The sequence below is a fragment of the Aulonocara sp. 'chitande type north' Nkhata Bay genome, linkage group LG9 (assembly GCF_057382095.1).
Source record: "Aulonocara sp. 'chitande type north' Nkhata Bay isolate Kocher_YH1m ecotype deep benthic linkage group LG9, A_spYH_male_GT1.1, whole genome shotgun sequence".
NCBI classification, from domain to species: domain Eukaryota; kingdom Metazoa; phylum Chordata; class Actinopteri; order Cichliformes; family Cichlidae; genus Aulonocara; species Aulonocara sp. 'chitande type north' Nkhata Bay.
Genome location: NC_141352.1, coordinates 32,696,019 through 32,723,723, shown reverse-complemented (window position 1 = coordinate 32,723,723; position 27,705 = coordinate 32,696,019). Strand labels below are relative to the sequence as shown.

Genomic DNA, 27,705 nt, shown 5'->3' with positions numbered 1-27,705 from the left:
GTGAAAAATGCCATGGAGCCAAATACGGAAGCCTGCGTGTTTATTTACCCAAAGAGAAGAACAATAGCAGAATACGCTGAGTGGGAAAATAGCGCTTCTTACGTTTGTGTCAAACTGCACTGGCAGGATGAGGACTGTTATGTTTTTATCTGGGATTTTGATGAGGATGGGGATGGGAGGGGGCGCTCGTGCCAGTGTGCACATGCGCATTCGGTGGGAAACACGATTGAAAACGGGCAGCTATGCCGCGCGGTGCAGAAAACGGGCTGGACGCGTCCGCTTGGAACAACGGCCGGTGTACCGGAGGACTGACCCGGGGACTGTGGGACCAGGAGGCGCCTGAGAGGCGTTAACAGCGATTCTTTCCCCGGGGATAACCTCCTCCCGAAACCGCGGCGAAAGCAGCGGGTGCAAGGGCTCGACGAATCCGCTCCTTCGCCCATTTCACTCCCCCGTCCTCTGCTTTCGGCACCGCAAGAGAGACAGCGAGACATCAGCGATGTTGCTGCCAAATGTGTAGGATTTATTCCCGCTGCCCATTTCTCTGTGTCGCCTGTAAATAAAACTGAGCGCAGACAATAAGCTCCAACAGCGGGTGTCACTATGGTTTTATTGGCGCTCCGCAGTAGGAGATGTCTTAATAGCTGCTGTATGGGGACGTTATGCTTGCAGTTGTTGCTGTGGATTTTATGTGCCGTGAACGGAGAGGAGCAGTCTTTCAGTGTAGAGGTAAGAGGACTGATTTGTTGACATCCAAGAGATTTTCCCGCACAACAACAGCTTCACGGTTTTTGTTAAATTAAACTGTGTTATTTTTATCCTCATTTAAAAGAATGATAATAATAATAAAGTGTTAGAGTTGCTCTGTAACTCCAGTCCCTTGTGCTGATGTTTCACCGACCACAACAACAGAGCCTTTGTGAGATGCCCAGCTGGGTTGTAGTTCTACCCAGTTCGTTAGCCGCTTTTAGACAGTTTCCCAAGGAATGTGCATTTCTGAATGGAAGTGCAGGTATTGTTAGAGGGTTTCAAAGCTTTATTTCCCTCCCCAGCTTGTGCTTGTTTGTGTTCTCAGAGTGCTGAAACATTGAATTTTGGATTGAAACAAAATGTGGGCTACCTTAATGTAAAAAAACAAACAAAAAAAACCACACACAAACAAAATAACATTTCCACTCTTATCTAGGTATGTAAACAATGCATAACCCTATGATTTTAAAAACTGAGCCAGCATGAGCAACGATGTCAGAAGTCAATGGGCAGACATTCAGAGTGGGTATGTGCGAGATTATTGTGTTTTAGTGGTTTTACTGCATTCGCATACCCCGTGTCTGCAAAAACAAACAAAAAAACAAACAAACTCAGGTCTAAGGCTTCACTCTGCAGGAAGGAGATCTTATGGGGTCACAGAGAACAATGTGGGCAGCCAGATGAGAATTTAACAAAGCAGGGAAGGTTCCTTCACAAAGGCAGCTTGTATTCTGAAACGACCGCCCGGCTTAATGGGTAGTTGAACGTCTTCAGGCTACAAGTGTTGTGCCAATGAACTCTGAGACTCAGACTTTTAAAAAGAATCTCTCCAACTTCTGCTAGTGTTTCTTTCAAGATGGTGTGCAACTTAATCTGTGGCTTTTGCCGTGCACGTCTGCCCCTTTTACATCCAGAGAAGGCTGTGACACTGCGCTCAGCAGCCCCTTTCCTGTCTGTCTCTCTCACACATGCACACACATGCAAACAGGAGCCGCTGCACAGGATCATCCTGGCATGTGTACTGACAGTGACTCGAGTCCCACATCCACATTTCCACATGATTTGCAAGCTGGGCATGCCAGAGGCAGAGAGGCAGCACTGACCTGATCTCTGGTAAAAAAATAAAAATAATAATAATAACCCGTGCTGCTCGGTACCATTTAACCTGGTGAAAAACGCATTATTAGCGTTAACATCATCGTTCTCTCGCAGAGCGTTCCCTTCTCCCACGTCGTCCACCTCCACTTGAATCTTATTATCCACCTCCAGCCCTTGCATCTGTTGTTTCTTTGTGTCACTGAATTGTGAATGTGCTCAGCGGTCGTGGCTCTCTTTTTCTTTTTTGTCTTTTTTCAAAGTCTCTCAACTTTAATAAGTCATTCTCAGGAAGCCAAATGGTCTGGAGCTGATTAACTTTGACAACCTACAAATAAATGCAACAGCACCAGTGTGCATATTAATGCAAAGTACCTCAAGATGAGCCCCTGCTGTGCCTGTCAGGTAAAGATGCCAGCGAGCTCACAAGCGTGCTTACAGTAGTTTGATATCTATGATTTCTGTGTTTTCATGCACGTGTGGAGGACTGAAAAAGCCTCCACACGTTCTCATTCATTTGCTAGTGAAAAGTGGGCTTTCTGCTGTAATGCGAGACATTTTCTGGTCCCTAATTTAGCTGTCGTCTTTGTCACAAATGAGACGAGAGAGGCGTCGAGGCTGCCGAAAGTTGCACTCTGCTATGCACAACAACAACAAGTTTGATTTAAGCATCAGGTGGGCTTTAAACTGACAAGTTGCTTCAATTGGGAATGCCCGGCATGGGAGAAAAGAGCAATGAATGAGGCTTAAAGAAAAACCCCCAAAAGAAAGTGTTTAATTTGATCCTAAGGGGTATTCAAAGAAAAGCAAAGTCACAGTAAAGCACATGCTGTGCAGTCCCACTCCAGGCTGGTAGAATTTGGCTGCAGTTTCGCAATCTTTCTAAACAGTTTCTGTTTGGAGACTGCTGCTTTCACTGGAGCCACTCGCTCAGCTGTTAGGGCTGTGTTTACTCCTACACCAAGTGTTCTAGAGAGTAGACACAGATGAGTATTTCCTCTAATTAACAGGTGTGGTTTGAGGTGGGAGGTCATCCTGAGCCTGCCCTGTGATTACTGGTCAGACTGCGGTCTTTTAGAAAACCTCACCCTTTTGGATGGAGCCTTTGCTGCCGACCTTCCTGGATTTGTCTTCACAGACAAAGTGGCTGTAATGCTGTCATTCCCCCACTTGTTTCTCCTGTTTCCTCTTGCTTTGGATGACATTTTCACAGGAAGGACAGCCTGTCACTCGGTGATAAGAGTAATTAATAGGAACGTGTAACACCTCACTTCAGCACTATACATGGCTACTGCAGAAAGATTTCTGAAAGCTCTTCAGCTTTCGTCCATTCGATTGTCTCCCCTGAAGTAATTCTCTCTGCAAATTGGACAGCGCCATTAACAATGGCTCAGGCTCGACTTAATTTTGTTTATCTCCTTGTGAGTATTATTTTCTGTTTCAGTCCAGATTGATTTTACATGGATGAGCCAACGTTTTTTGTGCGACAGCCAATAAAGTAAGTGCTTTCTCTGCGAGGCGTCATGCTGTAGGTGGGCCTTGCAGGCAGTTGATTTATCTCAGGTTATTTTTATCATTAGCTCTTACATAATTCAGAGTAATTAAAACAGAGAGATTTCCCCCCTATCCCTGTTTGACAATATCAGACAGTTAGAGGGAGAAATGTAACTTAATATTTTATAAGCGTTTTCTCCACTTAGTGTCACAAATGCAGAGACATGCCGAGCTGTGCTCGGCCACGCTCCAAGTTTGTCTGAAGTAGAGATGCACAGATCGATGGGCCAGTCGGCTGTTTTCAGCTGATTGGCCATGATGGATGACTGGCTGATCAGCCTCTGGTGTATCTGAGTTCATGCTGATCTTCTAACACACATACCAAAATGTAACTACACTGGAGATACTCATTTCAAGGAAATGTATGATTCCATTTTACACTGTTATACTTCCAAGATCACCTCCTACCCTTAAACCCCCCTTAAATGACTATGTATAGTTGTGGTACTCTTGTCTTCTGCTAGCTGTACCTGACACAGTTTGGCCTTGAAATAATTTTCCTTCCTTTTCTTTCCTAAAGTTGAAAGTAGCTGTCTGTATAGTCTCACAGATGTTTCATCAATCTGTCACTTCGCAGTTAATCGTGTATTCTTCTTCTGTTCTGTTGTTTAATAGTGGTCGGTAAATAAAGCCTCTATATGCTTTACCACTACCTTTTAGTGGCAGTGCTTAGCATGCTACCAGGTAAAGTAAATGTATATCATTTAAACAAAAAATAGTTGCATAAAGTAGCTAGTTTTCTTACAACTCGATGCTTATTCAGATAATCAAAAATCATCTTAGCTAGGGATACACCAATACCGATACTGGTATCGGGTATCGGGGCCGATACTGTAAAATGTGTGTGTACTCATACTCGTAAAAGTTAACCGATACCATGAACCGATACTAACTTATTTCGTTAATCAGAGGGTGGCTTGTCATTTTTGTTGTAGTTTTCTAGATTGGCCACTAGGGGGACATCCTGCATTAAACAGGCACAGGGTTAGACGAGTCAGACTGGCAGCTCCAGATAAAAAAAGAGAAACTGGAGGCTGCTGTAGCTAGGCTAAACAAAATGTCAGCAGTGTGGACTGGGAACAGCCAACTTTAACTCAGGTTTTGGAAAAGCGATGAAAAATGTCAAGAGAAAATCCACGGGCAGTTAAAATAACAGAGGCTCTGACTCATTTTATCGCTCTGGATGACCAGCCAATGCCAGTCGTGGAAAACATAGGATTCTTCTCAGCATACCCGAGCTGCGATATGAAATTCCCAGCCGCCCACACATCAGGGAGATAATGGTGCCAAAACTTTCTAAAGAGGTAAAGACAAGCAGTGTGTGCGCGATGTCAGTCCTCGGTTTAACGGCAGAGTGGACTGATGATCCACGGGCAGATGGGGAGTTCGTCAATGCCAAATACTTTCGTTATTTTGTTTGTTTGTTTACAATATGGACACTCTGCAACAACTTTAAAGTTTATTTTATTCTCAAACCTAATTTGTATTTATTTTATTCCAAACAGAAGTGTTTATTTATTATTCCGAAAGCTCGAGACAGTGCCAATAGTTCAGTGATATTTTGTTAAATTTCAATTTGGAGACTCTGCAATAATTTAACAGAAGTGCTTATTTGTCACTTGAAATTTTTTTGTGGTCATTTTTATTAATATATTATTTATCGGCAGAGAATAAAATAAAACCTGTCTTCCAATTCATTGCATTTGTGTGTGTGTGTGTGTGTGTGTGGTAGAAGTATCGGTTTTTGTACTCTGTATTGGCAAGTACTCAGATCCAAGTATCGGTATTGTATTGGTTTGAAAAAATTGGTATCGTTGCATCCCTAATGTTAGCAACATGGCATGCAAGCCCCTGAGCCAACTTTAACATGGTATGCTGGAAGATATATCCATGACACAAAGTGCAGTATCTAAAAGGACTTTGTCTGGGTTCCTTATAATGCTAATGCTAACGTTGAAGCCAGAAGTTTGCCAGTGTAGCATGTGTTGATTCCTAATTTTCTTTGCTAATCTACATATTTTTGTTATTTAACCACTGTGAGATTAATAATCTGTTTAGTTTCACAGTACATTTTCAGTTGAATTATACTGTACAATAAAGCTGTAATATGGAGCACTACAAATAGTCACTCATTTATTATGTACATAACATAAGTTTCCACTGGAGAAGCCTTACAAAGATGATTATGTGTCCTGTCAGTTACAGGAAGAAAAGCAGAATTTTGCCGAAACACTGGAACAACTTTAAGAGAAAAGTGTGTCTGAAACATTTCCTAAGTGTTTGTTTTTCCTCTGGAATTTGAATACTTTGAATATGTTTATATGAATATAAATATGTTATTATGTTATAAAAACATGACCATATATATTTCCATCTGTGTCCAAAGATGGCCGAATCACTCAAAATGTTAATTGTATTGCTTGCAGGTATTTCTGTGATCTGTGATTTACATTTGAGATTCTCTTGGAGCACAACAACACCGATGTGCACCCACTAAAGCCTCGTGAGCGTCACGCTGCCTTGGTTACACTCAGTGTTTCACTGGGAGGCATCAGGTGCAGAGCTGCGCTCTGAGTGTTTGAAGTGTTTGAATCATGCCACTGTGCAACTAGAGACAAAGACAAGTTGCTTAGTCAAAGATAATCTACTGTAAAACAAAGACAGCGCAAAGTTGTACTCCCATCTGTTAACACATCCTTTCTCAGATGGATGAATGAATTAATAAAAGGTGGTTTGGCTAGACTCTGCTGACTGTCGGCTGTGATTATTAACTCCAACCAAGAGTTCTGTCAGCTCGCTCTGTTTGCTCACCTGTTAGTGAGGAATCGCGAAAGAGCCGATCATCATCAATCATAAGGCAGAACCGAACTTTGATCTTTTGTTGCACAGTAATGGACCGGCCATAAGTGTAAAACAGAAGCATACACTTTACATCTTTGTAACAAATATAAACGCTTGTTAGCTTAGCATAATTGAAAAATGAAGATGGCTTGCTTTGTTCTGTCCAAAACTATAAATGCATCAATCAGCATCAATAAACATCTGTATTTACATGTATATTAATTATCCTACAAACTTGAACTGGAATGTATTGTTATACCTAGAGCTGGGCGATATAAGATTTTTTCATATCACGATATGTTTTTTTCATTTCAGGCGATAACGATATCTATCACGATATAAGCCAAATAACTATATTTGTAAGATTTAAATGTGCCGTTGCTCACAAGTAAAATGTGAAATAATCAGCAGCTTGTTTTTATTTAAATATTTATTTCCCATAATAAGTTCAACAGGGTAGATGTACTTAAGGAACATGAGACTTTTTCAGATAAATAAAGGCAAATATTGCAAACTACACAAAAGGCAGCCGCTAAAGCGTTTAAGTTTCAAAATAGAACAAACGAAACAGACTAAATTGTCAATTCCACTTAGAAACAAAATATTAATTCTAAAAATAAATCTTAGTTCGTTTTACAGAAGAACAGACAAAATTGACTAACTTTTGTCAATATCAAATAAACTGAGAACTAAAAGGAAATTCTCAATCTCTCCTTGTTGTATAGCTGAGCTTTTCAAACAGTTTTAACAGTTACTTTAGTCTGACAAAAGCCGAATGACGAATTAGCGCTTCCAGTCAGAGACTGAGGCTACGTCCACACGTACACGGGTATTTTTGAAAACGGAGATTTTCCGTTTTAAAAAATAATCCCGTCCACACATAAAGGGAGAAATGAAGGAAAACGCTGCTATGAACATGCCAAAGCAGCAGGTGGCGCTAGATTCCTAACCGTGGGAAAAAGTAAACAAAGCTGGGGCATAGAAGCAGAACAGAGTCGTATGTGTGGACGGACAGTAACTGTGTGTATATGTAAGCATTTAAACACTGCAGAGAGTAGAATTAACAGTAACAGTATTGTAGAAATTCATTTCACTGAAACAATAACGTGGCGCACAGTGTGACGTCAAAAAATGCGCACACCTTTGACGCTGCGTTTTCTCCGTTTTTCTGGTCCACACGTAAATGCAAAAACTGAGTTTTCAAAAATCTTCGTTTTCAGTGACCAAAAACGCAGTTTACGTGTGGACGAAAGGTGCAAACGCATAGAAAAATCTGCGTTTTCAAAAATACCCGGGTACGTGTGGACGTAGCGCATGCACCAGTTTATTGTATTTCCAGACTTGCTTTCGGCACAATTTACAGTGCACGCTACTGTTTTTTGTCAGACTTGAAATAGCCGAAATACCTTCACACTACGGAACTTCTATGGCTCTTCCGTTCGACAATCTCTCCGGCATTGGAATCATCATCAGTTTTCTCTTCGGTCACGCTCGGTTGATTTTTCTAGTCGGCGCACTCATTTCCTCCATTACCCGGGCGGTACGGTGGCTGGCTGCTTCCCAAACAAATACACATGTGCGGCTTGGCACTTGTGCTGTACGTAACAAGTCACGTGACGTGACGCTGCGGCTGTGATTGGTTCGGCTCTGCGCTACGTAATTTGGATTGGCTGTTCTTTTTTTTTTTTAAGTGGACAAGAGCGGCGAGGTCTATCGCGATAGTTAAATTTTTCTATGGAGAAAAAGTTATATCGCGATACATATCGTTATCGTTCTATCGCCCAGCTCTAGTTATACCTATGCAGTGATTAAATTTTTTTTAATACCAACTTGCTAGTTTAACATTTAACTACATGGCTGTTCTGAATCAGCTTCAAATTCAGGTCAGACTACATGAATTGAGCCTGATTATGACCTGCAACAAACAAAGTAGGGTGTTGCTTTGCATCAGGAATGAAAGTGCAACTTGATCATTTTGTATTTCATAGTGTGTCACAGCAACTGAAAGTCAGAGCTGCAATCAGAGGAAGTAGCTTCTTACAAGTTTTCAGAGTCTTCGATGGCAGTTCCTTCAAGTCTGTGACTGAACTGACCGATGTGGTGATTGGCATTGGTGTTGGAGCTGAAATTGAGCACATCCAGTGTCACTTTGTTTTCTGCAAATCTCTAGCTAGAGTCTCCTCCCTGATGACCATCGCACGTGTCCTCAAAGACAGCGCGCACAGAAGGTCACAGAAAGGAAAGATTTTCAGATACACATCCCCCCCCCCTAATTATAAAGGGCAAAAATGTTGTGCAGTCTGGGCTAGGCATTATGCTAATCAAAGCTTATTGTCTTCTGTATTTAGCGTAATTTTTAAATGGTCACAAAACAAGAATGGGATGAGAAGTTCTCATCCAACTGTGGCAACAAAATCATGCTTGACAAACTATCCCTTGAGTAAGTTTACAATAATTAAATAAACTATTACTGTGTTATATTCTTTACATAGCTATGTAGGCAGTGTAGCTGCTTTCAGCACTGGGCTAAAGCCAAGCTCAAGTGCTGCCCAGTGCAAACTACTCAGTGCTGTTGTCACTGTGTGAGGAATGGGAGAGCTTCATCCCCACATCTCAGCTCATGTTACCAGTTGGCATGCTCAGCCCCTGAGTGGCATCTGAATAATGGAAAACAATTGATGCGAACGTGTGTGGATGACACACCATGTGCCTGTGTGTCCTGCAGGTCATAGAGAGAATTTATGTTTTAATATAACACCATACACTAGAAAACAGTGTTAACAGACCTCATTTGCTATTTTTGGTGATAATCGTTCACTGTGTGTTTTTTTTTTTTTTCTTTTTTTATTTCCCAGAAATTGCTTGGCACTCAAACAGTGTGCTTAGTACTTTGGTGTGTTTTTCCTTGAATTTACAGTTAATGAAGACTGAATGTTTCTATACTTTCCCTGCGCCACGGTGGTTATCAGCACTGATATTAACAACTTAACTACACAGTTCTCCAAAATAGCCCCCAATTGAAAATGCATCACGTCCTTTTGCGGCACAGGCTTCGTGTTCCATCAGTGACTGGGCTGGCTATTCCTTAACAATTTATCTTTAACAAAGTCAATATTAAATTGTTGCTTTTGTTTCCCTGCAGCCGTATTTTCCTCCTACATACAGTACACTTAGTGTGCATGAGCTCACCTCCTGTGTCTGAGTGCACGCAGGCATATTTATGAGTGTATTTATATTGGTGCGCTTCGCCCTCGTTTCTCACTGAGGAATCATATGGATTACACACACACACACACACACACACACACACACACACACACACACACACACACACACACACACACACACCATTTCTTGACGTCATTTGGCTTTGGTAAGAGAGCAGATTTGTGAGCCACTGGGGTGTCTGTGTCAGTCTGTTCACCCAATCCTGGAGAAATACAACAACACCTGCACAGACGTAAATGATTCATAATCATGCACACGTACACAAGCAGACACACACACACACGCACGCACACCTGACTTTCTCTGAGCAGCCACTTGTTATTATATTTTGTTCAGAATTTTTCCCTGCATGTCAGTCTCCTTCTTTCTAAGACACGTCTTTGGTCACAGCTTACTGAGCTGTTAAATCTTTAATGTCACTAACAACAGCAACATTAGATGATGCCAATGGGGCATCACGTGTAAGTCTGTCAATTAGGCTTTTGACAAACGCTCAGGGGTGTGTTGGGGTGTGTGTGTACATATAAACGTACGCATAGTTTTGTGAGTCATGACAACTGTTTCAATCTGTTCCTGCGTGCATGTAATCACATTTCACTGTGTTTAAATTAGCGATTGGGCTTCATCGCAGAAATTAATGTACTTTGAAACCTGAATATCAAACAGCCTCATGGAGGTTTTTGTCTTTTAGGATTGATGTCATACTGCAGCTCCTGTCACATGCCATAATCTTGATGTTTCTTGCTGTCATTTTTCATTATCTTAAGTCATTAAAATACTTTGACAAGCTCCCAAAAGATTATCCACTTAAAGCCCGCTGTTCTGATCAGTATGTATGATCAGACTCTGACATTTTTCCATGACATTTTTGTGACATTTCATCCTAATGGGGCCACTGAGAGGGTGGACATGGCATGCATAAAGCCATTGTGTGTTTGTGTGCGTGTGTGTGTAGGCACTAGGGGCTAAATGTGCTGCAGCGCCCTGCTAAGCCTCTGCAGTCATCGCATCGCATTGGGGTCATGAGGTGCAGACGATGGTTTTGGTTTCATTAAAAGTCAGGTTGATTCTTTTTTCCCTCGTTTAAATTTTACAGTATGAATTTCAGTACGGCACTTTGAATCATGTGGGTATGTGGTTATTTGTGTGGGCAGGAAAAGGCTGCGGTTGCCTTGACGACCCTGGCATACTCGCAGTGGTCCGGCATGTAACCGATGAATAATTCAGGGCGGTCAGAGGTGGCAGGCTTCCCCAGAAGGCTGGGATCTTGTTCCCACAAGTCACCTGTGCTGAGAGATGATCACTTCTAGCAGCTCTGCTCCAACTTGCAGCACAGATTGAGCCACTTCATACCATCATCACTGGGTATACTCACAGGACATTTTGATGTAATGTCTCTACTCTGCTAAATGTTTATTAATGAATCAAGTGGCTGGATGTGCTCAACAGTAATGCTTGGGCACAGGCTTTCTTAACAGTTGCAGCTGAAATCATTTTTAAAAAAGTACATTCATTCTCCTTTTTAAAGTGTAGAGTAATTGGTCAGCGTGTTATTTGTAGTGTAGAAAAGGCTCTGGGCAAGGTCTTCCAATACTGTTTTTCTGTCCTAGCAGGGAGCTAATTGTATTCTGTCAGCATGCCGGGGTGTAAATCATTCACATTAGACGAGCAGAATAGAAAATAGAAGGGCTTTCAGTGTCTGAGGCCACAACTGACAGGTGCTGCCCTTTAACAGGTTGTATTTCTGTCTCGGCAACAATTTAACTGACACACAGAGTTCCATTCTGCTAATGCAGCTACCTATTTGTGAAAAGGCGGGTTGGCCATTTCTTGACAGCTAGATCTCAGTTTGATCACAGTTTCGACATGTGGACCTCCTGAATAATTAAAGACTAGTTCAGCCACCAGAAAAATTGTTTAATTATAAAATCTAATTTAAAAATAGCACTACCACATTTTAAAAAGTATCTTCAAGCTGAGGCATACTCTGTGTCTATCCATGGGCCAGACAGAGGTGAAGGCTTTTAAGTTCTGTTCACACAGACTGGTTGGAGACTAGCTGACGACCACTGGTTGCAACAAGAGAAAAATGAATATTCTCTCACTAGTTGCAAATGGTTCATGGCAGCTGCTGTGAATTTGACTGCTAGAGCCTCGATTATGCAGGCCTAGAGATTGGTCAGCAATGCTATGGTAACCACCTGTCGCTAGGAAAAAAAAAAGTGACTGATTGACAAGTGGTTGGTGAAGGTTGCTGCCAGCCGCTAGCAGGAAATTAGTGGCAAAGCGATATTGGGTGTAATACCTAAATTCTCCTTACAGTTTCTTTGACTGTTAGCAGGTGGCTACGATTGCCATTTCTTTGCATAGAAGACTGCAGACTGAAAACTATAACCCCAAACTGGAAACCGAGACCACTTGTCTTCAAAGTAAAAGTTGCACTTTTTGAAATGTGTTGATTGTGTTGATGTGTTGACCTCCAGAGTAAAGTTGTGCCTCAGAGATCTGAGGCACAACTTTACTCTGGAGGTAGATATTCTCCATTGGCAGGAGGGTGCAGACCGGTCTCTAGGCCTGTGTAATGAAGGCTAAACACATAATCAGAGAACAGTAGTTATATCCAGTAACAGCTGTTTTCCACGAGTAACTTTTAGTAACCATTTCTCTGCAACTCTCACTCCCATGTGGACACACTTGATGAGCACAATCACTCAGCTAAATTCTAATGCGCTTGTGCACTTTATTAATGCTTAATAACAACATTTTCACAGCTACTGATCATAAAATAAAATTACTAAATGTTTCTTCGTGGTATGTTCTAGATGGATGTCATGCTTGTATCACCAAATAGTAAAAGTAAGTGACCAAGGAAATGCGTTACTTAGCCTACAGAAAAAAAGATAAAATTAATATAAGTGATGTCCCACCGCATTGTAAGAAATGCTCAGCACTTTCTTGCTTCGATTAACATATTCTGGCTCTATCACTGTCTGTATATAATAGAATATCATTTCTTATAAATCTCCAGCAACAGCATGTGCGCTCAGCCTGACAAAGTTCAATTAAAATATGATGAACAGTTGATCTCTTCTGTTCCATCATGCCTGTGAAATTTCTCACAAGCTTGTAAACAAACTCTCTGGCGTTCGCTGAGGGTCTGTTACAAGCCTGCTCCAAGTAGGAGTGTAATTCAGAGATTTGCAGACAGGCTGAGAAAATGTTGCTGTCCCTTTATCACAGGGACTAAGGTTGAGAAGCAGAAAAACCTACAGAAAGTTAGAATACCATGAAATCCACGTGGGCCATATCTGTAAATTGTTCATGAGACAAAATCAACAACAACAAAAACAATTGTATTGCACACTAACTGTAGCTATTCTACAGCCCTCATCCTCTGACTGAAGCTCACAGTGAACAGCTAATGCAAATGTGGTCTCCAACATAGGTCACATGCCGTCTCTGTAACCTGAGGGGACCAAGCCCCTATCAGTTGATCAGTCACAAATGCCAACATCAGCAGCTGCTGTGTGATGGCGGTGTGTTGCCATGACGACCGGGCTTCCTGAGCCACATCTCATCCATAATGGAGTGATCCCGTCGCCTTACAAGGTGGCCTTTTGATGGCACCCATCGGCTAATTAGCCCGCCTTCTGCTCGTTAAGTCACAGGCCAAGTCAGCTCGTTGGAAGGTGGTCTGATGAGACGAAGTTCACCTCAGTTCAGCACTCGTGTCGAACATCTGGATGTCTGAGCCTCTCCTGAATGCTGCCCAAATTCACCTGAGATGGCTTTACTAATGATAATACAAGTTTTAGTCTCTGTTTGAGACAATTCTCTAACTGAAAAGTGTAGTTGAAAGTAGTTGAATGAGAGGCGTAGAGAAACAGGTAAAGGTGTAAAATGGGACAGAAGAGGCTTTTTAGGGCAACTTTGAGGATGGAAATTTGAAACCGTGAGATGTGTGTGTGTGTGTGTGTGTGGATTTCTTTTCCTCATAATGTGACAAGGGTGAAAAAGAAATGCACTTACCGTGAAGAAGTGTGCAGGCAGGTTAGGGGAGGCCAGGTTCTTCTCACATCTGAAGCATGAGAGAAATCTACTTCAAAGTAAAGTGAAATCAAGTGTGGAGAACCCAAAAATAGACACTGATGCATTTCAGAGATTTTAGCCTCTGTCAGGGCACTGCTGGTTGACTCCTTATCCTTCCACTTCAAGAGGGACTTGATTTGTGAAGAAGTTTAACCTCATTATAGCGCTTTTGCTGCCTTCTGCTTTCAGGGTGCGCTCAGTTAGAGCGGCACGATTAATCGTTAGAAAATCGCGATCTCAATTCATACTTATGTCCGATCTCATTTCCAAATGACAACGATTTAAAAAAAAGAAAGAAAAAAGACGATGACAATTGTACCACATTTTGATCTGGGACGTAATCTGCATGAAAACAAGCGCTCACAAATGACAAGGGCGGAGCCTTATACCACGTGATAAAGAAGCTGGCTGCTAAAATTGGCAGGGAAAAAAACAACGGAGAGCACGTCAGGGATGACGAGAAAGTGACAGGAGAAAATCCGTCCGGTCAACCACCCAAACATCAATAACGGGAACCGTATACAGCGCTTCCCTATGCACGTCGAACTTCCGCAGGCACAAAGAAATTACGGAGGCTATCACTTATCACCTGACTAAAGATATGGCTCCCATCAACACTGTGCAAAATGAAGGATTTAGGAAAATGATCAATACCCTAGACAAACGCTACACAGTGCCGTCCCGCAACTATTTTTCTATTGTTGCGCTACCTGCTCTATACACGCAGTGTCGAGCAACGATGGAGACGGAATTTCAAGCAGTTCAACATTTTGCGGCAACAACAAAATGTGAGACATTTGTTGTTTTTATGTTTATTTATTGTTTTTATGTTTAGTTTCAACTGTTACGAAGTTGATGTGCAGTTAATAAGTGCAATAAATATTTATACTGGAAAAGAAAATCGTGAGAGAATCGTGATCTCAATTCTAAGCCAAAAAATCGTGATTCTCATTTTATGCAAAATCGTGCAGCCCTACGCTCAGTACTTAAAGAACAATGCTTGGCTGGTTTGGAGTGAGTGCTCAAATTGATCGACCAGGTATGATGATTAATTCCAGTTAGTTTGTGGTGAAAACTGTGAAATTATCACCACAGTGCACCTCTTGAGCTTTGTAACTTGGAGCTGTCACAGCTGGGGCACGAGTGTACGATCGTGCTGGTTTTACATTGTACATACCGGTACATTGGCACCTTAAAGCTGCCAAATCAAACATGCCGAGCTAGCCGTGACGGTGTCCCCTTGTTAAGGGGAGCAGCCATAAGTGGCTTGTTTGCTAAAAGTATCATCTTTTGCCAGGATAAACTTGACTCTGATCAGTCACGAGGTCCAGTCCAATAACCTAAATTAGCTGATTAGCACAGAGTTGTAATAGAGGTGGTAATTAGCTGTACACACCACTTTAAACAGTTTAGTTTAAGACATTTTAACATAGGGATCTAATATGAGAATTGACTTTGTGTTTACGCCCCCTTTGCGCTGATTCTAAAACTGTTAGTTTGATCTCTCTCCAAACAATATTGACCGAACCAGCAGCAAAAGAAGATCCAAACTAAGCTTCACATAAACATTGTCATGGACTCCCTCTTACTTTTGCTGTTTTGCTTCCACCACAATAAAATCACACTTCATGCACAGCTCTCTCTCTCTTTCTCAGTGTACTTCAAGAACAGTTTCCCGTCTATCCCCGAAATATGTTTTCTGCATTATTCGCTTGCTTGTTACGCACAAGACTACCGTTGTTTACAGCGCTGTCGGCCAATGTTTTTTTTTTCCTTTTACTTACTTCCGAAATGAAAACCTAATTTCTGCCGTTCAATAAACTTCTGAACAAATTTAAACTTTTTAAAATTATACAAAATGCAAAACGCTTAGCCGTGTCTCTAATAAAACCTCTGTAACTTCAGAGGTAATGTTCATAAGTTGATTAATGATTTTCTTTCGTTTTTGATGTACTGCAGAATATTTTTATAAAATTCCAGGCCAGGAAAATCACCATGTTTTTCTGTGATTTATCTTCAGCTACTTTGACACAAAGGCATCTGCTGTGATGCTCACACCTTTGATAAAGTCTCGAAAGTGTCAGCTTCCTTTTTATAGATACAAAAATATGTAAATGTCCTGATCTGAATTATAATATTTCTGACTGTCTGAGGCAAAATTTCCCAGATTCAAATCGAATTGAATCAAATCGAATCATGGATCGAATCGATTCAGGATCTCGTGAATCTGAATCGAATTGATTCTAGAAATCAGTGACGATACCCAGCCCTACTCCTGAGCTCAGAAGGTAGGGCATGTCAGCTCCTGATCGGAAAGTTGGTGGTCTGATTCCTGGCTCCCCAAGTCTGCATGCCTGGGAAGTTACTAACCCCAAGTTTCTAACCGATGCATCCATTGGATGTGAATGTGTGTGAATGGCAGATAGAAAGCACTTAAAGCATAGAAGAAAGTGCTTGTGTGAATGGGTGAGTGTGGCATGTTGGAGAGTAGGAAAGCTCTATATAAGAATCAATCCATTTACCATTTACTCTCTTTTGGAGACGGCAACAACAGACCTCTAGGGGAACTGGGCTCCTTTTCTTTTTATTAGCTATTTGGACATTTTTAGTCGTAAAAGATATCTTGCAAAAAATAACAAAAAAATCCAAGTTGAAAGGTGTATTTATCACAATTCAGAACTGTTCCATCAGTGCTCCAAATATTTCTTTGGATTCTTTGTAGCTGCCCTTTCTTGAGCTCCCTTTGCAAACACTAAAAGCGTATGAAGTAAAAAGTGTTGATGCTTTGATCTGGGAGCTGAATTACTGATGTGTTCATGGTTTTACCATCTCCTGCTCATTTGTCCTGGGCTCTATTTCTATCTGCAATCCCTGTGACTACAGAAAGTACGGTTACTGTTCTGTGTCCCTGTTATTACACTGACAAGAAATCCAAATTGCAACTTTATTGAACCAAACCATCTAGGTTCACAAGCTCCCTCGTTATCCATTTTGCAGAGAGCAGGACGGGGAAGAATTTCTGTCTTATTGAATAAAGGATGCTGTCGAAGTGGAGCCTCCTGCTCTCAGGAACCCTTGCATCGGCAGAACCCCGGGAACCATAGATCACAAAGGGAAAGAGTAAATCGATGAGGATGAGAAGTGGGCAGCAGCAGAGAGGGAGGATAATGAAAGAAAACAGAAAGAGATAAGGACAGATGGGAGAGTGAAATGTAGAAAAAGTAAAGTGCTCGGCACTGATTCAGCAGAACACGTCTTTAGATCTTCAGTTTTTTCTCTCTCTGATTATAAGATCTCCATCGTGAAGGTTGTAAAAGTCAACTCTGAATGAACGAATGGACATAATACTCACGGTTTATTATAGCTTCAAATTCTGCAATATTGGAAATACTGGAAATAATTTATACTTGTGCTTCCTCCATCTTTAACCTCTCTCCCAACGGAGTCACATAAAGTTTGGCACGATGACGGAATTAAAGATCAAAGCCTTGGATTGAATCTTTGAACGTGTGCAGTTTTAATAAATGTGAGCCTTGAGCTCGTGCTTCTCTTTGATTCCTGCGTTGCAGCGTGTGGATTTTGGTCCTGAAACTGCAACTGTCGCAACTTTTTTTGTTTGACTGTGGAAGTTTCTGGTTTTCCGCGTGAACGACGACACGAGGAAATGCGAGCAAAAGCGGCGGTTTGAGGAAAAGCTTTGAAGTAATCTGAGCTTTTTTTTAAAAACTACAACAAACACAGTTTGGAGTGTTTTTAGCTTAATGAATGAGACTGTATGAAAACCATCCTGGTGATGTCAAAGCGACGTATCAAGAGTATAAGTTCTAAAAAGAAGTGAGGCTGCGTTTTGAAGCGGATGTCCAGAGATTAGAGGAAGTGGACATGAACCAATAGCCCTTATTTTGGTTATTCTGCCAAACGTTGCAGTAGCAGAGACACAATGACCGAAATGACTCAGCTGACTGTTTTTGCTGTCAATGCGGAAATTTTCATTGGAATTACCGGCCGCCCTCTGCTGCTATATTCATCCTTTTGTGCTGTCGTGCTGTTTCCCCACGGTGGTGTACATAAAGAACCGGTATGACAGCTACACCCTCCACATCCTGCCACCATGTTTCATTCTCATATGGGACGTCGAACAACCCTTCACCCCTCCTGCGCGCTCGAACTGGCACCATCCAATATCCCCTCAATGTTTGAGTGGTAGACAGCGACAGCCGCAATAACTCAAAGCACAAACACATCACTTAGTTCTTGCATCCCAAAAAAAAAGCGAGTTTTCTTTGCAGCCTTTAATTTACATAATCGTCACGTAGCTCTGTAAACATCGATGACATCCGCACACCAAGTGTTGGTCACAAATTGACAGTTTCTTTAAGTTCATGAACATCTCAGTTTCAGAAGTAAATATTTCCTCTGGGAAAACGAATACACTGGCCTCCCTAGCCTCTTTTTATCTCAGGAGGAAATATATGCCCAAACTTTTTCAAAACCCATCCAGCCAATTGAAGCTGGCGTCGAATTAAAATATCTCTCTGCTGATGAAATCAGGTTTTACAGTAGTCTCTTAGAACTGCAGAAGAAAAAGAAAAAGCGTTCTGCTACAAATATGCAGTGCCACGTCTGAACTTGTGTGCTTTTCATCTGTATCGTCTATTTTTTCCCTTTCCTCTCTCCCTTTTCCCTCTGAAAGCACTAGGGCAGTGGTTATAGGACAGAGCCAAAGTTTGGTTACCAAAGGGAAAAAAAAAAAGAGGAGATGAGAGGGAGGCATAGAGATGATTACAGGACAAGAAGAATTAAAGCAGACATTGGAAGGAAAAGAGAGTGCCATGAGGTGGAGAAGATGTGGGCATAGAAAGAGAAGAGAAGAGAAGATCTTACAGTGTTTGGTACTCGTGAAGTCTGCTGGGAAACGCAATGGAGTAACTGTAACAAGTGGCTTGATGTGTAGTCAGATTTGCAGATTTATTTATTCATTTATTTTAACTAAAGTTGAATCTAGTAAATCTGACACACATTGTAATGTTATCACCCACCCACTCACAGCGAGAGGGGGACGAGGAGAGTGCGGCTGCAGGATGGGCACGAAAAGCACCAAAGCGTGCAGTAAAGAAAGGGAAGAAAGAAAATACACAAAGAGAGGTTTGGGGTTTACAGGCAGGTACTTGGAAGTGTGAATCATGACACAGGTGTAACATTTTGGCATCTGCCAAAGTGATGAGAGTGGAGTTTGATACTGTAAGTCATTGATGCAGAGTTTGAGTCTCTTCATGAAGGTCTCAGTAGATGTGCCAGTCACAACACAAACTACAGAGAGAAAGTCTCGCTTATTCTAGAGTTAAGACTTCAATGAGAAGCCGCTTTTTTAAATGTTATTTATATTCCAATGTAATATAGACATATTAGTAACTGGGTTTGTCATTGGCACTGTTAATATTTTCCTTTCATCAAACAATTTCAGGGTAGAGAAAGTAGAAAGTTTAGAAATGCTGTTTTGCTGGCTAGTTCTGATCTTACTGAAAGAATGTGTCTTTATCTCAAGTGTAATTAACAATGTATGAAGTTACTTTAATAATTAAATAGAAAACATAATTTCCACATATTTTGTCAATATAATTCTTAGCTTTATTCTCATAAATTACTAAAGGAAAAGTCTGGGATTCAGAATAACTGGCTGTGTGGAAAGAAAAGAAAGTTATTTTTCCAGGTCACCTTTTTATGAAAGAACTTAATCCTGTGTTGCGAGAAACAGTATGGTATATATAGTAAGGCTGGTAATTAAGTTGGCAGCAGTTAGCTTAGCTTAGCATAAAGACTAGCAGGTTTAGAAGTCTGGCTTTGCCTGAAAGGATCAAGCTGCCTTAAAACAAAGCAGGTTATATATAAAATGTTAAAGAGTGAGCTTTAGGCAGGCTGGTGGACATGTATTGTTAAATACAGCAGGGCTCCAACCAGCTCATTAGAAATGAAAAAACAATAAAGAAATCACTTAAAAATTGGCTGAAAGTTCAGTACAGATCTCCTGTCTCCACAAACATATCAGACTCATAATCAGCATACTTTATTATTCTATAAGAAAATTATGTGGGTTAGAGTTGCTCATATATTAAAAAGATGTAGCTGCCCTGTTACACTGGCATGCACCACCCTTTAGCTTCGCCCTTGCTTTGGACTGGAGTGGGCATTAATTTTCCCAAAAGGTGGGACTGTTTGGAGGGCCACACTGATAAGCTAATATAAGTTAATTATTATTTATTGGTGCAGCCACTCACAGCAGTCCCAATTTCTCATGTGGCCCTTTGGGATAATTAATTGCCCACCCCTAGAGTCTGGACAAACATGGGCATTATCTGGATCTGAAGTCAAGCTAGGCTAATCACCCTTCAGTTGCACAATCACCTAATGGAGAAGCTTTATGTAGTTCTTTAAAAGAAATGTATTTCAATGATCTTGCTCGTTCTTCCTGCTCATAAGATGCTTTGTTAATTACCAGTAGGAATCCCCATGTTTGCATGAACTATTTATGAGATCACTCACATTCTCAGCTAGGATCTGCTTTGTGCAGTTGCCACCACACTTACCCACAATGCTCAGGCACCTGGGCATCCTCCCGGTGTCATGATTTTTTTATTTAGTGTCCTCATTTGCACATTAGCTGAGTGACATGTTCAGTTCTTCTCACCTTCTGAACAGTCATACATATCAGCTTGTTTGCACCGCTGCTACAAACAGCATATACAATAAGTTTCAAAAGAGCTCATTGTTACTGCTTGGATGTGGAGCGCAGTCACCGTAAACGAAGCTATAGACTCGCATTTCTTGCTTTTTATTGCATTCTCCTCTCGCTCTCGCACTCTGGGCTTTCCTCCCTGTTTAGTAAATTTCATTCTCAGTGTGTATGCTATCCTGAGCAGCGGGCCTGAAGCAGCTTGAAAACACTGTGCACGAGAACGGCGCTCAGGTTTCACAGCACAGAGTTGCTGAAAGAGAAATAAGAAGGTCTGAGGCAAACACGCGGCAGTTCTGAGTTCACTGGATATTTGAGATTCCGGGCCAACGTTGTGTTGTTTCACTTTCCCCGCTCTTCAAGCAAAACAATTTAACCCTCGTTTTGCTGTTGGCTTTGTGTTCCGATATGCAGCAGTTAGCTAATCCCACATTTGGCATTTTTACGATGAGGACTGAGTGTATACAGAGAGGCTGAGACTATCCAAATCCCTAAAGCCTCTTCTGTGGGGACGCCCGGCCGATTCCTGCTTCTCCTGCTTGGTCCAAAGATCTGAGCAATGATTCCCTCTGGCTGGATTTTATAGGGACACTCAAAGCTTTATTACACCAAAGCCCTTTCCAGACAAGTAAAATGACATGATAACGGATGACATTCTGCACTATAGACTGGTATGGAGATTTCTCTCTCTCTCTACTTATGCCCTTTTACAAATGTCTTTTCAGATGTGTCCTTAGACCGGTTACTAGCTGATCTTTGCTCTGTGTAGCTTAATGCGGAGTTTTATCTTGATGACATTTAAATGTTGTTCTAGGTCGTATGGAGTGTGCTTTCTGCTTAAAATGCTTCTCATGCACAGGAAAAAAAACAAACTACACCATAAATTTACTTGTAGGAACTCTGGACTCGCACTTCAGCACTAGCAGCTCTGCGCTGCTCAGCTGGACAGGGTGCGGGTGAAGTGTCTTGCCACAGCGGAGGCGGTTAATGAGCTTTATAGCTGTTGGAAGAGCCAAGCTGGATATTTCCCCACCTTTTCAAACTTTATACTCAAGCTAAGCTGCCTCCTGTCTTCAAATGTCTATTTATGATTTTGAGATCATGTTTAGCTCCTGTCCAAAAATCAGTCTTTGCAGATTATTCCTTGGAGTTTACAGTGATGTCTAACCTTTTTCCTCCTTGTTTCCTTGTTTATAGGCATGGCTCCAGAGGTATGGCTACCTCCCTCCTGCAGACCCCAGAATGTCAGTGCTGCGTTCTGCCCGAGTCATGCAGTCTGCTATCGCTGCCATGCAGCGCCGCTACGGCCTAAATGTCACAGGCACGCTGGACAGCAACACTATAGAGTGAGTCACACACACCTTTAAAAATACCCTTAAAGACACCACAGTATGAATTATGCACAAGGTTCACGATGGGTTTATTCCCAAAATAAGAAAACACGGGTAAGAATACAACAGGAAGCGGCTGAGTGTGAAATTACAGCTACAGAGAAACCGTGGTGTTTGCTTTGGTCATTTTTTGTATTCGCCTGAATACAAGTAATTACTTGGGATATGTTGAATTGCTCATGTGGCTTTTAAAAAGAGAGAGATGTGGATCTCAGATTGATTTTTATGATTTGATGAACAGTCTCAGACTAAAAATCTAAATTCGCTGAGGGCCTCGGGCATACTGTAGGTAGATGTTTTATTAATTTGAGGAGGGAAAACACACTGCGAACTGTGTTGCTTGTGTTTCTTTTTTGTAGGACTCACAGTTCAAGTGAACTAGACATTTTCAAAAATGGAGGTACAGGCTGTTTGTGTTTCTTTTCGCCCCGTCTTACATTTTTAAGGCGACCAGAGTCGTTTTGCCAGACGCAAAGTTGGCGTAACGTAGGTTAAGTGGGGCTTATTAATGTGATCAAAGAGGGTTTTTGCAAGAGTACACCTCCGATGTCAGATCAAAGACTTCACAATGTTTTAGTATTAATAGACAGTGGAAGAAACAGAAGAGCTGCGACTCTGGTTGGCTTTGTCCTCATTTGAACAGTCCAACCTCAGCCCAGCAGCTACAAGCAATCAAGCAGGTCATGTTGGTTTGGATTTTCTTTCTTTTTAATGGAAAGACTCATTGTTATATTATATTTTGTCTGCACACAGGAGTGTAGTGGAGTGAAAACCCACCTGGGGCTCTCATAAGTCTTTAAAGAGATGTTTTTAAATTATTCATCTGTATGAGAGCGGCAGTGGCGAGAGGACACAGATCATCTGTGTTTTTAAAGCAGCCCTGGATTTACCCGGGTTTAACCTCGCCGCATTATACCTGCAAATCACTAAAACAGTGCTCGCTGACATTTGTGCGCACCAACAGCGAAATACCATCCATGCCACACGCAGCAAAAGAGCTCACATTGGTCACTGAACTGTGATGTGGCGATGTGGTGGCCAGCTATGTGAATGCAGACTAACAGCTATCCAACCGCTGGGCTGAAACAGAGTGAAATGTGATGAGCTAACAGTGCCTGTTTCTTTTTCCCCCCTTCTGCTTCTCTCGATTAATGTAGGGATAACACGATAAGGTGAGGCACCTTTTTTTTGTACATTTAAATACATGTAGTTTTACACTGTGTGGGTGTTACGATGAAGTACGTGTGTTCTGTTATCAACACGTTGTCATCTTTGCATTTCGTTTACATATAAATGTTCAAAAATTACATCATATTGAATTATTTTGCACATCTGTTCTGTGTGACACTGGCTCAGAGTTGGCTCCTGTGAGCCAGTGACATCACTGTGTCAGGGTGGGGGAGGTAATGTGCTGCTGCCGATATAACTTTTTTCCTCCCCGCCTCTCTCCACAGGTGGATGAAGAAGCCCCGATGCGGGGTTCCTGACCAAATAGGGGGTGTGTCCAGATTAAGTGTCAGGAAACGACGGTACGCCCTCACGGGACAGAAGTGGCAACACAAACATATCACATACAGGTGGGTGGATTCAGCTTTTCTTTTGTTTTCAAGGCATTTCAGTGCTACCTAGCACTACAGCATGTTCAGAAAACCCCAGAAACACACCCCAAACTGCGAGGAGACCCCAATCACCCGAGCAGCCGTGTGGGAGACATAGAGATAGGAAGAAAGAATACTTTTTTCTTGAGTAGCTCCTTTATTTCCGAGTCGTTTGAGCTTTTGACCTGTCCCTGCCTGTAAGCTTTATAGCAGGGCTGTCAAACATAAGGCCTGTGGGCCAGAATCATTCTAGCAAAGACTCCAATCCAGCCCATAAGATTTTCCCTCTGCTAAAGACTTCCCACATGCCCATTCATGGTACATCAATGTAATTAAGTGACAGATTATTAACTGACAGATGTTTTTTCACTAACTACCAAAGAAATTTCTGTGTTTTGGGTTTTTGTTTTGTTTTTCTTTTAGAAAAGCCTACAGAAAAAAAGGGGACATTTTCTTTGGATTAACCAAAATCTGTGTAATAATTACAGGACAGTCTGGGCAATGAGCTGCCAGATCCTTCTTACACATTCATTTCTTGCAGTTAAAGCCCAAAGAGTCACGCTGACAGATGTCTTACCCCTACTCTAGCAGCTTCTTTATCATGTGCAAAAACTGTTTCTTGTATTGAGACAGGCTGTATGTGGCCAACCAAGTAAAATCACTTTGACATCCCTGATTTCACTTCCTCATTTCCACTGAAAGAAGCACAATATTTGAACTTGCGTAATGGACGCGAACCTACAAAAGCAAAGGTCAAGTAAAGTTCCACGTCACTCAGAGCCTTAAACATCACATTAACAGCAGCACAGGCCGTGTCCATCAAACCTCTCACTGCCGGAGCCGTCTCGCTCCTGACAGAACATGTAGCACAAATGCAAAAAGAGTGTACGCGCACTGGTGACCTCACCGATTTCATAATTCACCAGCGCCTTTTCTGACATCCCGCTACATGAGTAATAATGTATAGGACAGCTTTCTGTGGTTATATAATTTTTCTCTGCTAAGATGTAGTGAGTAGCCCAGATTCTGTAATATTTCATGTGTGTTATACTGTTGCTTGCCTCAGTTTCGTGTTTTATGGACAATCCTCAAGTGCTGTTCTTGTTTTTTCAGTTATTATTCTAGATTTTTAAAAATGTTTTGCATAAGCGGTAATTCCTACTAAATATAATGTATGGCTCAGTGGCCTCGAATAACCTTTTCTTTTTTTGAGATTGAGTTGAAATTGAGCACGTGGTTCATTTGCAGCACCACTGATAAGAAACCAAACCAATGAGGCGGATCGATGCAGAGTGGAGGAGGAGAAGGGTGGAAATGAGGAGAGAGGAAAGAGAAGAGAACAGGAGAAGCAGATTCAGAGAGAAAGACATGAGCTGAGAGGAGGAGGAGGAAACCCTGGTGGAAGGCAGAGGGTACTCTCTGACAGATTAGGGTTATGTAAATGAATGGGAGCATTTTGAGTGTGTGTATTTGTGTGTGCATATATATTTATATATATGTGTGTGTGTGTGTGTGTGTGTGTGCGTGTGTGTGTGTGTGATGTGTACATAGATGTGGCCTCTAGTCAGTTGTCAGATGTGCCTTCAGCTGCTCCTTTTATGTCAGATTGCAATGGAGGTAGTTGGAGAATGCAATCGTCTAACGACTCTTTTAATCTGCTTAAATGTTCTTTATGTAGTGTTAGAACGGGTCACCTCATTTAAATCTGATTCAAGTATCAAAATCTTGTCAGTAATTTAAGAAATGCTGCTATGCATTCGTGTCAGAATAAGAAGCAACATCTTTCCTTCTCAGTTTGAAGAAAAAACGTTTTCAAGTATAACTGAGGTTCACCGATGGACGGTGGTAAACATAAAATTGTGCTAACTGCAAGGGAACTTGTAAGGTTAGGTGCTGAAAGCTATGAGTCACAGTGACGGTAACGGTTATCCAAAGCACCTTATGCCCATAAATTATTAGGATGCTGACTTTTAGGAATATTGTACCTCAGTCATAAAACATGTTCTCAGAGTTCTCAAGAGTCGCAGATCTTTAAAATTCAAATCAAAGTAAACACAAAAATTAGCCAGTAGACTTAAACTGTTTTTATGTTTCGTATGACGATGGTAAAGAAAGTAAAAGCATACATGAAAATGTGATTAGCATTAGCTAGCTAGAACACTTCTGAGTGTTTGATACAGAGGTTTTGTCTATATATATAAAATGCTGGAATAAACATTTCCCCACTTATAAAACATAATATAACATAATATGTTATAACCTCGAATCTTTTTGCGAATCTTTACCATTCTTCTCTGCACGCCTTCCAGAGCTTTGTCAAGTTGGGCCAGTATTCGCACAGTATTTATACTTCCTGAAATATTTGATAGGTTCAAGCCAGAGCTGTGACTTGGCCACTTTATGTTTATGTTAACCGTTGGCCCAAAGATATTATGCAGTGCCATCTGACTGTGGTAATGCCTGGAAGTGTAAAAGCTGAATATGAAATTGGGTCATCTAACAGCTGTCAAAGGCTGCACATGTGCCGTCATTGTTAATTACCCAATGATTTGTTGAGTAAAAAGAAATGTAAAATTAGACTGACTAACAAGGAAGTTAGTAAGAACATCCCTAGTCACTAAGCCCCTTAGTCAATGTCTTGACTGTGTGTTGAGGGTCATTGCCTTGATGGAAGAACTTTCTGCTCAGTCTAAGATCATGAGTGCTCAGGTGACATAATGAATTTTAAAAACACACACCCAACAACATGATGCTGCCACCGCCGTGCTGCACTGCACGGATGGTACTGTGCAGAGGATGAGCGCTGGCTTAATTCATCATATATAATATCAAACTTAAAACTGCATCTAAACCATTCAATCCCAGATCAGGTGCTCTTGTTGCACACAGTCACTGGACTCCCAGGTGTCTTTTGCGAAAGGAACAGGCGCTACCTCAAAACAAACACTATCTCTACAGACACTACAGTTAAACTGTAGCAATCTAACTAAAAAGTGGATATCTTGTTCTTGTTTCTCCCCGAAGAACCTCTGCCTTTCTGTTACAGGCTTCAAGCATTTAAAATAGTCCTGAAAAAAATAACACTGACATTTGGAAAGTATAACAAATGCATGCAAGCCCCAGGTGTGTGCTGGTCTCGGTGTAGCCACATACAGTACTTTCTGTGGGGAGGCACTAATTAGCTTTGGCATCCCTACTGTTTTCCCTGCATGCAGGTACTATTACAGCACATGAGTTGCATTCGGAGTCATTATCACCTCGCAGTATGGAGTTTAATATGTGGTGTGGCCTCAGAGCAGGCAGGGATTATTTCCATTTGTTATTGTGCAGCTTCGCCCTGCATGTGTTACCCTCTTTATCTGGCTTGTCCTTAAAATAGGACACACATACAGAGGGTTGGGTCACAGGCTCGTATGAAAACCATCTTTTTTTTATTCCTTGAGTGGCCTCAGTTGTTGATAAGGCCTTTCAGAGAGAACAGGACAAGGGCATGTATTCACACAGAACCCTGGTGGTGCTACAGTGTTTATGTGTTACTTTTAATAACAGGGAAGACGTTTGTACCTTTGTGACTCTCTCTGGGTCAGCTGATATTGATTCAAAAGACGGACTGTTTCCCTGTCTTTATCACGTTTGTACTTCAGTCTGCTTTACATAAGCCCTTTAAAAGACAAAGTGGCTATTCATGATGCCACTTTAAGTGGTCTCAATTAGGTAGGAATAGTTAGCTAATGCCACTTCTAGATGATGTTCAAGATTATCTCTGGAATTTAAGGCTTTGTCAGCTCCCAGGTTAAGATAACAGCATTTAGTACCTGCACTTTAAACTGTAGAACAGTTCAAAATTTACACAGTTTTAAGCTCAACTTAATATTAGTATATACTCAATACTTGAAATGTGCAATTCACTTGTATTTTTATTTTTTATTCCTATTTATTCTATTTATCCCCTTTGTATATTTTATTTATATTTGTCTCTGTATTTATATATGTGTGTGTGTGTGTGTGTGTGTGTGTGTGTGTGTGTGTGTGTGTGTGTGTGTGTGTGTGTATATATATATATAACAGTTCTGTAACTGTAACTTCGGTCGTTGCTGTGCTTTTTTTGGAAGTCGAATTTCCCAGAGGAACCCACCCGAGGGATTAATAAAGTTCTATCTTATCTTATCTTATCTTATCTTATCTTATCTTATCTTATCTTATCTTATCTTATCTTATCTTATCTTATCTTATCTTATATCAGCTTCAAAGACATTATTGTATATCTTTGAAGCTCATATCATTAAGAAATGGGGGGGGAAAGAAATCCAGCAGAGGCCTGAGAGATGCATCAGTGAAGCCTCATCAGGAATGGTCTCAGTGGAACGTGGCTGTCAAGAAGCCATTCTTAAAGAAGATTACACAAGAACTGCACTGAAAATCAGTCGGG

General features: G+C 41.3%; 1 protein-coding gene across 2 annotated transcripts in view; it reads left to right on the top strand.

The window, feature by feature from the left end:
• The first annotated feature begins 223 nt into the window (after nt 1-223).
• mmp16a (matrix metallopeptidase 16a (membrane-inserted)) overlaps nt 224-27,705 on the top strand; it is a 75,449-nt gene continuing 47,967 nt past the window's right edge. Inside the window, exons 1-4 of one of the 2 annotated variants that reach the window (XM_086307022.1) lie at nt 224-729; nt 21,485-21,633; nt 22,836-22,850; nt 23,133-23,255. In XM_086307022.1, coding sequence (XP_086163148.1) covers nt 604-729; nt 21,485-21,633; nt 22,836-22,850; nt 23,133-23,255 — 413 coding nt within the window. In that variant the 5' untranslated portion in view covers nt 224-603. The remainder of the gene's footprint in view (nt 730-21,484; nt 21,634-22,835; nt 22,851-23,132; nt 23,256-27,705) is intronic. The other variant, XM_086307024.1, reaches the window with a different exon arrangement.